Source organism: Ctenopharyngodon idella, chromosome 10, assembly GCF_019924925.1.
Source record: "Ctenopharyngodon idella isolate HZGC_01 chromosome 10, HZGC01, whole genome shotgun sequence".
In the NCBI taxonomy this organism is placed as follows: domain Eukaryota; kingdom Metazoa; phylum Chordata; class Actinopteri; order Cypriniformes; family Xenocyprididae; genus Ctenopharyngodon; species Ctenopharyngodon idella.
The window spans coordinates 30,571,836-30,584,197 of NC_067229.1; the positions used below are offsets into that span (position 1 = coordinate 30,571,836).

Here is a 12,362-nt window from a genome sequence, read left to right on the forward strand (position 1 = left end):
TAACAAATGTTTGTATGTTAGTGGCCTCAAGACTGTGAAATGAGTGTATATGACAAAGGTTTTGACTCTCCTTGCATTCCATGTTTTTTTTTTATGGAAGCTTGTTTCCACCAGGGAATAAAAAGTGTCACAATTCTAAGGAAAGAAAAAGTCAGAATTGTGAGATTGTAAACTTGAAATCGCGAGTTTATATCTAACAAATCTGAGGAAAAAAGCCCTTTTTTTGTGGTGGTGGAAACAAGCTTCTATAGTTTTCCATGGTATATTAGAGTGAAGTAATGTTCAGGTTCAAAACAAGCTTTATACAAGCAGCATATGATCTTGATCACCAATCATCAGTTGGTTTATTTCACAGTTATTTTGCAATTATCACCGATAGCTGTACGTGATCCTCTACTTAAAATAATGTAAAAGTAGCTATAGCCCTGACTTATAAACTACTTTTTTGGTTGCTGTAATACACTTCTAAATGCAGGAAATACCATTACACTTGTCTTATGAAATATTTATCTTCTATTGTATGAACATGTGTAAAGCTGTAGTCACATTTACCACTGTTCTGTGAATTTTCATGGACGAAATCCAGTCATTTCAACAGGAATCGATGCCATCGGGAATCTCACGAGGAAGAGAATTCTCTGCATTGACCAACATAAACCTGCCTGGTTTGAAAGTGACTTTCTGTGTAAGATGTGCTCCATACAGTATATTGCTACACTTGACAACAGACAATTGACCTTTTCCGCCCACAAAATATTTCACAGAAATTTCACTAATGTGATGTACCTTAATTCTCTCAAAATACATCAGATTAGACTGGAGAAAGCGGTTTATAGCCATACAACATTTACCAATGTTCTGCAGTTCATCATTTCATTCGCATTTAATTTGGATGTCATGAATATTAATACTACCTGTTTAAATATTTGTATTATTGAAAATATGAATAGCAGAAACCTTTGAATAATGTTGAATGACCTTTAACTTTACAAAAACTGGGTAAGGGGAGAAACAAAACCTCCCAAATTTATTATAATAGGCAGAAACAAAAAATAACACACAATAAAACTACTTTGTGTAGTTACTCCAGAACACCAAAGTGCTTGTTATTTTATCATAATTTCAATTTTCTTACATCAGTCCTCTACAACTGGAATCAGTTTTAAGGTATCAGTTTGTGTCTTCCGTCCCAGAATGAGATTCAAATCAGTATTTCTGTGCAGTTTCTGTTTCAGACACTGTATTTCCTTCCAAGGTCACCTCTAAGGTCTCAGGGGGCGTGCTGCCTGCTGTGCTCTGAGTTTTTGTCTTCGATAAACTTCCATAAATCGCCATGGCCTGAAGACGGTAGAGAACAATGAGGTATACATGTCAACTAGGGACAACTGGACTTTTTACTGGACTATTTAATATAAAATTACTGTTGTTAAGGAATATTATGTGCCATATATACACTAGCAGTCAAAATGTTTTCAAAAGAAGTATATTATGAAATACTATTACAATTTAAAAAAATGTCCACTTTCTATTTGTTTATATGTAATTTATTTCTGTGATATTTTCAGCATAATTGCTCAAGTCCTCAGTGTCGCATGATCCTTCATAAATCATTATAATATGATGATTTATCAAATATTTTTGGTGCTTCATTATTAATAATGGTTTTTATTATAAGCAATGTTGAAAACAGTTTATGCTGCTTAATATTCTTGTGTAAACTGTGATAGGTTCATTTCCCCTCAGGATTCTTTGATGTTTCTACTGTAACATTATACATGTCTTTACTGTCACTTTTGATCCATTTAATGCATCCTTTCTGAATAAAAGCTAAATTCTTTTTTTTCTTATATACCAAAACTTTCAAATATCCCTAGTACCTAGTAGAGTTTTCACAAAATATATGAAGCAGTACAACTGTTTTCAAAATTGATAATAATCAGAAATGTTTCTTAAGCAGCAAATCATATTACAAGGACTTCTGAAGGATCATGTGACACTGAAGACTGGAGTAAAGATGCTGAAAATTCAGCTTTCATCACATATTTAAAAATATATTCAAATAGAAAAATATTTAAATTGTGATAATATTTCACAATATTACTGTGTTGTTGATCAAATAAATACAGCCTTGGTGAGCATAAGAGACTTCTTTCAAAAACATTCAATCATAATTATTCCTAACTTTGGACCGGTACAGAATGAAGCCATACCTGAGTGACCATACTGCTGATGTCTCCTGTGTTTGAGGGCAGTAAGATGGTGTTGGACTCCTTGGCCAGGTTGGAGAAAGCAGAGACGTACTGTTCGGCCACACTTAAAGATGCTGCAGCGTTTCCATTCTGTACAGATACAGTTATGATACATCGACAAGATGCCTTGTTGTAAGACAGACTGAACTCACTATATTCATCTCAGGTATAACAGTTTACACACCTGAATGACTGAAGAATTTATTTCTCTCTACTAAGATACAGTGTCATGTTTATAAGCATGATAGGAGTTCTTATGAAGGTTCTTCATAATATGCGTGAGATGTACCTGCAGAGTGAGCGCCTCGGACAGCAGCCGGATGGCTTTGGCCTTTGCCTCAGCTTTAGCCAAAACAGCATTTGCTTCACCTGTACAGGGGGGAAAAAAAAGATCATTAATATGCCAGTGGGCATAATGAATATTTGATCAATAATTTAATTATGAACATGTAATCTGCACAATATATTTACTTATGAATACATGTAACATTATTATTATTATTATTATTATTATTATTATTATATTTTCTTATTAAAAATAATAAGAAAATGTTTTGTTATATTTCTAATATAAATAAATAACTAAACAAACAATTAAATTAAACAACCAATTATTTCACAATTTATTTATATTTGTTTGTTATATGTTATTATAATAGTAATTATTTATTATTATTATTATTATAAATAAATGTAGCAATCAATAATAACAATGTAAACAAACAATTATTTTATTATTATTATATTTATCCATTTATGTTTATTTTATATTCACTACTACTAATAATAATAATAAATATAAAATAACAAATAACCATAATATTTAAAAAATAACACATATAATATGTGTGTGTGTGTGTTATCGAACTTCAGATATTTTATTCTACTGCTAACATTATTCCACACCAAAGAAAAAAAACCCACCAGCAGCTTTGTTAATCTGTTCAGCCTTCTGTCCCTCAGACGCCAGAATCTGAGCCTGTTTGCGACCCTCTGCCACATTGATGGCCGCCTCTCTGTGCCCCTCTGATTCCAGAACGGTGGCTCTCTTTTTCCGCTCGGCTTCAACCTGAACGTGATTCATATCACATCAGTCATATGATTGAGAGGTGCTCATTTTAGTCCTTTAGGTCTATGAGATTAAGTTGAAGAGTAAATCATCATACCTGCATTTGCATAGACTCTTTTACCCGTGGAGGAACGTGAATGTCTTTGATCTCGTATCGAAGACATCGAATCCCCCATTCATCTGATGCCTGGTTTATCGAGTGGACAATATTGGAATTCAGGGACTCTCTTTCCTGTCAAAGGACAAAATGATCCTTAAGCATGCAAATGAATGTTAAACAATATTGTGTAAGTTGATGACAGATTGTCTCGCATTCATACCCTAAACACTTTGTCCAGGGTCAGTTTTCCCAACTCTGATCTCATTGTGGTCTGTGCCAGCTGGGTGACGGCATATTCTGGGTCCTCCACACCATAGCTGGCCTTCAGACGAGAACAACAGCACATTATGAGAGGAAAGCCTAAAGAAATACTGGAATAAAGCTGCAAAGTACTTACCTTAAAAGGATCAAGTATCCTGAGATATAAAACTCCATCTATCTGCAAAGTCACATTGTCTAAAAGCAAAACATTACATTTGATTCATCTCAATAACCCATAAAAGTGAAAAAGTGAAAAAGATTAGAATGCCTGTGACTAACCAAGGGAAACTGCTGACTGCTCTGGCACATCTATCACGATCTCTTTGAGGCTTTGCACATATCTAATTTTGTCCAAGATTGGAATTAAAAAATTTAGACCCTGCAAGGAAATAAAATATTTTAAATGTAAATGATTCAAATACACTCAAGCTATTCATGGAGAAAAGATGATAACTCACTGGTTCCAGAATTCGGTGGAAACGGCCCATCCGCTCCACTACCCAAGCCTCCTGCTGGGGTACGAACAGAACTACAGTGTTCATAGGAAGGCTGGACGCCCATCGCTGCTGAGCTTGAGTTCTCCACAACGCAGGCACTGTTTGACGTGAATGCTGTACACAGAAGAGAAACCGAAAGCAATGAGATGTGGTATAAAAAAAAGCAAATTACATGGCTAATATATATATATATATATATATATATATATATATATATATATATATATATATATGATTTATTTTTGCATAAATGCAAGTAAATGTATTATATATAAATACATTATATATTTTTCGTATGATTATGAACAATTTATTAATAATAACATATTTGTATAAATTACTTAACATTTGTATGTTATTTTAATATTATTTATAAATAAATGTAACACTCAAGAAAAATAAGAAAAAGTTTTTATTTGTTATATTTATTAATAATAGTATAATTAAATAAAAGTTAGACATTATACAAAAACAATTATCATTATACAGTTTATTTGCTATATATATATAATTTTTTTTAATAAATAAATAAGATAAATAAACATTAAATAATATTAAATAAATAGATGTTCTTTAAATATATAATGTATATAATGTTCTATAAATATATAAAAGTATATATAAATTCTACATATATGCATAATGAATAAGAAAAAAAAATACATTTATTAAAACATAGGATTTATTAAAACTTTGAGCACTGTGTAGTGTAGTAAATGTTGTACAACAACTAAATATAGTGTGTACAACCCGTTCTTCTGGTACTACTTGTACTTTTTGTGCTGTCGATCAAGATAAATTCCGCTATATCTCTGAAATGGCAAATAAATCATTCTGACATCACAAAAGTTATTAAATATAACTGAAAACAGCCATCATTCATGTGAGGCTTTTAAAGTTGAAGTTCACGTACACAGTAATGTGGGATGTAAGGCTGATGAAACAAGTAGCTAGTTACAATCATTACGTCTTCAAAGAAATTCATTTTCAGTTGAAAATTATCTCGAAGTAAACGTGCGAACAAACTCATTTATATCTATTTGATTTCGAATAGAACTTCACTAAATTAAATATGTGACAGAATTCAGCTGAAGTGTCAAGCAGTGAAGAGACACTCCTAAGAACAGTGCACGTGTGTTACCTTTAAAAGGCCGCTCCCTGCCCGACACACCACCGTCCTGAGCATTTTCAGCCTTAGGAAAACAGAAGTGGAAGATGTCTCTAACAATTGAATTAACTCTTCCGAAGCTTACACTACAAACGTGACCCTCTTACAGCTGCGGAAATTAAAGTTACAACATCACGAGCGTGCGTCAATTACAAACATCCGGGTCTACGAGGGAAACAAATGCTTTTAATATATGGTTCCGGGAACACGTTCGGATTGTCTGTAGCTGAGCGCTGAGTGTGAAATATAACAAATAAATTATAACATTTTATTGTGCACACCAGTATGTTTATGAATGTTTAAATGTTTTAAGGAATGTTTCTATTTTTTAATATTGTTGTGTTATAAACTAATATATATTTAGTGTTTTTTTTTTTGTTTGTTTTTTTAAAATCATCCACTAGTGGGCTGTCATATTTTTAATTCAGCTTTTAGAGGATGATGTGCAGAAAGCTTTTACATAGGCTATAGCTATATAACTTCTCTGGGGTGCAATGTGGCTAAATGCCTTCTAGTGGCTAAATGCCTTCTAGGCTAAAAGTTCCCTTCGATGTATAGGCCTACTTCTACCAAAACACTACATAACAACATAAACGACTCTACTACTAAACTACTGTAGTAGTACTGCATCAATATAGTTTTGCATAAGTGGGAATGATAATTTGTTGTGATGAATGTGCAATGTGGTCACATCAACAGCTCCAGTCCAGGTTTGTTATTGTTAACCAAAACTAAAACTATTAATTATTTTTTTCATAAATGAAATAAAGCTGTAATAAAAGGAAATACAAAGATTTTATAAAAAAAAAAAAAAACCTGAAACATAAAAACACTTAAACGAAAATTACAAAAGCACATAACAAAATTACTAAAACTTAAACTGAAATTAAAATGAAAACATAATATAAAAATAAAATAAAATCTATAAAAATTATAATTAATATAATAGTAGGCCTATATAAATAATACTGCCACAGTCACATTGGAGATTTGTAGTTTTAAAATGTAAAGTTAATTTACTAATAACAGAATAATCGACAAATGTGCAACAATCTAAAGTGGGTTTTGCTAAATTAAATATAAGCAATATGTAGTAAAATTATGGGTTAACTCCAAGCTAAATGTTAGCACTTCTAAACTAACTACAGTTTAGTTTGGAGTCTAGTTATTATGTAGGTTCCTGTCCTTACATATTTGTGAAAGAGAAAATTTCATTTATAGCCCACATTTTTTTATATATATTAAATAAATAACATTATACATGCACTGTCGTTCAAATGCAAATACTGAACACATGGGTTATTATAGTTAACTAAAACTAAAACTGAAACTAAAACCATAAATAAAACAAAAGTTAACTAAAATAAAATAAAAATAAAACAACGTAAACTTGTTTTATTAATGACAAAACAAATACACAATAACATTATTAAACTTTAACTAAATAAAAATGAAAACGGAAAATATAAAAAATAAAAACTGGTCCAAAATATTAATAAAAACTGTAGCCTAATAGCATCTCAGTGACACTACAATAACACTAGAACATAATATATGTATACAAAAATAAACCAGAAAAAAGAACAAGAGAAAAAAAGAGGAAAAGCAACTTCATAAATAAATAAATAAATAAAGTGGCAGCGGGGTAATAATATAAAAATCAGATATAAATCGGGCATAAAATATCAAATAAAATACTGTGCTCACAAACTTTTAAAGTCTTTATAGCTTTCTCTAATACTTTCTATGTAGCCTACAGCCTTACTTTAGTCGGGTTTTTATTCGTAAAGTCAAAAATACAAGTTAATTAATTAATTAAAAGCACTTTTTATCATCTTTAGAATATTCAGTGAAGCCAAAATTGCATTTTCCCATAAAAGTGTGAGATGTCTTGAGCACTGAATATTTTCATTGATAAATCCTGTATACTGCAATATAACTGAATAAGTACAATGGCAAAAAATATTTATCCAAGTTTTCTGACGTGTTAACAGGCCAGCGTCACACCTGTTCCTTCACTCCTTGTGGCCATTAACCACACCCATTAGCTCGTCCATTGGTCAACAGTCCGGCAAACCCCGCCCTCTGGGTCAGGGGCAATTCTGACGCCATTAAAATCCCTGCAAGCCCCGCCTCTTATTCTGTGAGTTTCTAAACATACAATTTGATCATGGCGATGGGACATTTGAGTCAGTACGCGTCACCTGTAGGATAGTGCTGAGTTACTCCTTCGAGCATCCGTGCTTCATCTACCCTCAGTAGTGCGCTAATGACGAGGAACAAACTTGTGGCATCATCTGAAATGTCACCGGACAGCTGAGAAGAACTTAGATTACACTGACAGGATTTATCCAAGAGGAAAACTTCGGTTGCCATGTCTCTCCTCTGCGTGAGAGGTGAGTGCTCTTTTAAATGTGGTTTCAAACTCAGTGCATATATTTTCACCTGTCAGCATGCAATCAGCAGGTGTTTTGTTTCTTTAAAAGTTCCGAGACGCGAGCGTTTTTGTAAACTATGAACATCTTATTATTTACTTTCTCGGTAATGTTTGCTGTTTTCATGAAATGATTTAAATTTCATTTAAATTAAGTGATGTCAAGATCAAACTGTCTGAAATATTACATAATTTGAGGTTTGCTGTAGGTATGATATAGCTCGAGGGAAGCAGCTGTTTGGCGTCATGATGTAATACAGTTCTCCAGCCTAAACAGACAGCGCAACAATAATACATTTCTAAAAATATTGTAAGGTATTAAAAAGAACTGATATTTCCAAATATTATATAAACTTTTTTTAATATGAAAAAATCTCATCAATTTGATGTTGGAGTTATTCAGAACAACATTACAGACAACTTACTAACAAAGAGCCAATAAGCAGTGTGGGAAATAAAGAATAAATTTGATTTACTGAGAAAAAAAAGTAGCTGAAACTGATTGATTGATTTAAAATGATTGATTTAAAAATACTTACACGATACATGATAGGATATCTGTAATATTTTATGCAAAATTATAGAGTGTATGGTTATATTTTAATATAACATGATATTATTATTTTTTTAATATATAATTAGTATAATAATGTAAGTATTAATATAAGTAAATACTAATTTTCACAGTGAATTAAATGAAATAAATTAAATAAAACATATTGAATTAAAATATTAAAAAAAGGCATCTTAATATTTTACCTGTTATTTGTATATGTATAAAATATAGAAATGTATAATTTTCATTTTAATATTTAATAGATAATTTTAATTTAATCTTTTAAATACTATATTTTGTGATTTAATTGAAAACCATATTAACATGTTAATATTGTATGTTATAATTTATATTTATATAATATAGAGACATACAGATATATACATGTATATATTTTAATATTTATTGTAATACTATTTATTTAATATTTCCAATGCTATGTTTAGTGGTTATAATTGAGCTATTAATTGAAGACTATTTTAATTAGAATAGTTGGTATGCAGTATTTTGTAAATGATGCTTGCTCATCAGGCCCTCTTGAAGGAAAGCAGATCAAAAACACTGTGTGTCATCTGCTTTCATACTCTTTCAGAGATGGACATTCTCCTTTTATCTTTGGCCACTGGCCAGTTACAGATCAACATCTCCATCATTTCCTCTTTCTTTTCTATGCGCAATGCTTGCTGTCTTTGGGGAAAGTGTCTCTGCTTAATGTCCACACAATATAGCTTGAAGGCTGAGTGGGGTGTGGGGGTGGGATGGGATCTGTACACTGATTGCTCATCCACATCTATGAAGAGGTGCAGGGCAGGCTAATGTGATTTAAACAGTGATTGGGCTGTTTGACAAAAGAAGACACATGAAACCAACTGAATCAGCAAATACATTTTACGATGCGACCAATCATTGTGATAGTCTTTACTTCCCTGTTGTGACATATATCCGAGTGAAACGGCTTCTCGAACAAGACAAAATGTAGGGTTGGACTTGATTTTGTTCTTCAGGAATTGATTGGATGGTTGTGGTTTGCTATTGGTCAATCTCAAGGTAGACTTACACTTCACAACTTTTGGCTGGGTTTTGCTGTCACAGACAGATTTACAATTTTCCCTGTATCACGGCTGAATCAGTGCTCATTGTGATCACTGACGTGTGCAGTTCAGCGACGTGATCTGAGCCTGTCTCGAGCAGTCACAGACGCAACAATGTTTTCAAACCTGTTTGATAGTATCGCTATGTGATCTTGTAGTGTGTCCAGTGCAACGACAATGTGGAACTAATCTAGCCAATCACAGTGCATATGGTATAAACCGAAATATCTCGTAAACGCTTGCGTGAATTTCTCGTGTGAATTTATGTGAGAGAACTTTTTTTTTCGCTGTTGAGCACCCTCATGTGAGTGACCGGTTGTCCCGACCTTGTGCCAGTAAACCCGTTATCAGAGAACAGAAGAGACGTCGCTACAAGAGGCAGGGGAAGTTATTTTGATTAAAGATTACAAGGCACATGAATAAAAAAAAAAAAGATGTGCACAGATAAATCCTTTATAATAAATACTGCAATATTCCATAAAAATGGAACTGTCTATTTTGATTTCATGGTGACTTTAAAGGGGACCTATTATGCCCATTTTTAAAAGATGTACTGTAATTTAAGTCTCAGTTGTCCCCAGAACGTGTCTGTGAAGTTTCAACTCAAAATACCCCACAGATCATTTATTATACCATGTTATAAATTCCTATTTATAAGGAAAGAAAAACATGCTGTTTTCGTGCATGTATCTTTAAATGCAAATGAGCTGCTGCCCCCCACCCTGCTTTCCAGAAGAGGGCGGAGCCTGTACATCTTGTGTATCGGATACTCTGCCAAGAGCTAACAAACATCTGTTTGGTTTTGATCATCATCTCTATTGCGGCCATGCTCACGTGACATTGCAGTTCTTCGTCATCATGAAAGTTAATTATTTGCATGCGTTTTAAAGCCATAACAGTTTAAACTCCTGATAAATGGTTTTCCGAGTGCACACATCCGAAGCATACGCACAGAAACCTGGCTTTCTCACTGCTCTTGATGAAATAACTTTAGTAGCTTTAATAAGAATACATTTCTTACTTTTCATTGACAAGCTGCGCATAAAAAAAATAATCGCAGCCTTTGTGATTTCATAATCGAGCTAAGAATCGCGTTTAAGCGATAATCGCGTTTAAGTTCAATGTTATTTTTCGTATCGTGCGATAAATCGTGCAGCCCTAAATAGGGCAGATCGTCGCCATTCATGGGCGGGGCTTCCCCCTACTCTTACGTAGGAGGAACTGCTTGTTTGTAGAGGCTGTTTATAATTTATGGGGATTATAAAAAAGGAGTGTGTGTATTTTTACCGTTATAGGCTGCCTGTTCACACACACTGTGGACACACATCTGTGTTCAAACACCTTATAAAAGTGAATTTTGCATAACAGGTCCCCTTTAGGAATAGTGTGGTGTTTGATTTGATTTAGGTGCCACCACAGGATTTATTTGCAGCAGACTTTCCTTCCTTGTCAAAGGGAAACCATAAAGGCCCTTTACTACCCCATCACATCCTTTCCTCAGGAACCTGTGTTGATTTACAGTGTCTCAATTGAAGTTATACAAGTAAAACAGAAAGAATGAGTGGAGATGAGTAGATTTGCACAGATACCAACACTTGCATAAGAAACATGTTCAGTGAGGATCTCCAAACAAGTCAATTATTCAGAGAGACAAAGGAAATGCTTGTGCAGGAAACGAACTGTAATTAAATTCCTCAGCGTGTCTCACAAGAGCTTTTTAAGGTTTACAAAGGTCACAGCCCTTTTCTCAACAGACTTACGGTGTCCTCGGATTTCACAAATTACACCTTTTACTCCCACAAAATGTGTTTGCAGTTGAAGTTTAGCTTTGTTGGTGGATCACCAGTTCGAAAACTTTTCAATTGTGATGTAGTTTCCTGGTTGGTCTTTCCTGTAAACTTAACTGGAACAGGAGGATTTGAGTATTTGGAAGCACATTAACCCAGTAGTACAGCGTTTACAATATGTGTCCAGCAGAGAAACATGCTGCTAGCTGCAGATAATCTGATGTAATACAATACAAACTTGTCCATGGCAGCATGAGTGCTACCTTCATTACAGCAAAAAGAAGACAAACTAAATACAAAGACATACGTTATTTCAAAATGTGTTAGATTCATATAAATTGTTGAGATGCTTATAATATAATTTATGATGAAAGAAAATAATTAACTTACACAATGCAGAAATAAAAGGTTTTCTATTGTAATATATTTTAAAATGTAATTTATTCCTGTTTTGCAAAGCTGAATTTTCAGCATCATTACTCCAGTCTTCAGGGTCACATGATCCTTCAGAATCATTTTAACATTCTGATTTGATGCTCAAGAAACATTTCGTAGTATTATCATGTTAAAGCATTTCACCAGCTGAAGCGCACACTAAAGGCAGAATCTCCCCAAAACAAGCAACTGTTGAAAATTGCTGTATTAAGGGCCTGGAAAAGCATTTCAAAGTGTGAAACCAAGAGTCTGGTGATGTCCTTGGGTCACAGACTCGCTCCTGTGATTGCTTGCAAGGGATTTACAACTAAATATTAGCTTTTACACTTTTACATTTACTTTAAGTTAAACCGTCCCAATACTTATGCTCACATTAGGCAGAGGGATGTAACTCTAAAAGTGCTGTATAAACATTTGTGTTAAAACAATCAATAATAAAATGTGACATTCTGTACTTCTGTCTCATATTAATCTTTTAATCATAATTAATTTATAGATGTCTTGACACCACAGCTAACAGAGCAATTTTGTCATTACTGTCCCAATACTTAAGGAGGGCACTATATAATATATATATATCTTGTGTTAGAAGCTACACAAGATGTTTCCCCAAAGCCAAAATAAGTACAATTTACCCCGTCATCTAATTCAAAATTTTAATGCATATTCTGCAAGGGGTATGTAAACTCATGAGCAGAACTGTAGACAACCCCCA

At 33.2% G+C, this 12,362-nt stretch overlaps 2 protein-coding genes across 2 annotated transcripts in view; one reads left to right on the plus strand and one right to left on the minus strand.

Moving 5' to 3' along the window:
• Positions 1-996: 996 nt before the first annotated feature.
• Positions 997-5,515, minus strand: stoml2 (stomatin (EPB72)-like 2). Its single transcript, XM_051909369.1, has 10 exons — positions 5,318-5,515; positions 4,138-4,290; positions 3,959-4,058; positions 3,816-3,874; positions 3,639-3,740; positions 3,416-3,550; positions 3,174-3,318; positions 2,539-2,618; positions 2,211-2,339; positions 997-1,338 (listed from the first exon to the last, which is right to left on the minus strand). The coding sequence occupies exons 1-10, from the start codon at positions 5,360-5,362 to the stop codon at positions 1,207-1,209; spliced, it is 1,080 nt and encodes a 359-aa protein (XP_051765329.1). The 5' UTR covers positions 5,363-5,515; the 3' UTR covers positions 997-1,206.
• Positions 5,516-7,501: 1,986 nt separating this feature from the next.
• The window catches only part of unc13bb (unc-13 homolog Bb (C. elegans)), a 94,041-nt gene continuing 89,180 nt past the window's right edge, over positions 7,502-12,362 (plus strand). The window contains exon 1 of the mRNA XM_051908488.1: positions 7,502-7,740. Coding sequence (XP_051764448.1) covers positions 7,719-7,740 — 22 coding nt within the window. The 5' untranslated portion in view covers positions 7,502-7,718. The remainder of the gene's footprint in view (positions 7,741-12,362) is intronic.

Coding starts and splice junctions, on each gene's coding strand:
- stoml2 (XM_051909369.1), bottom strand. CDS start 5,362: ATGCTCAGGACGGTGGTGTGTCGGGCAGGGAGCGGCCTTTTAAAG. Junction 2,619..3,173: donor ACAGATTAACAAAGCTGCTG/GTGGGTTTTTTT, acceptor CCCCCTGTACAG/GTGAAGCAAATGCTGTTTTG. Junction 1,339..2,210: donor TCAGCAGTATGGTCACTCAG/GTATGGCTTCAT, acceptor TACCGTCTTCAG/GCCATGGCGATTTATGGAAG.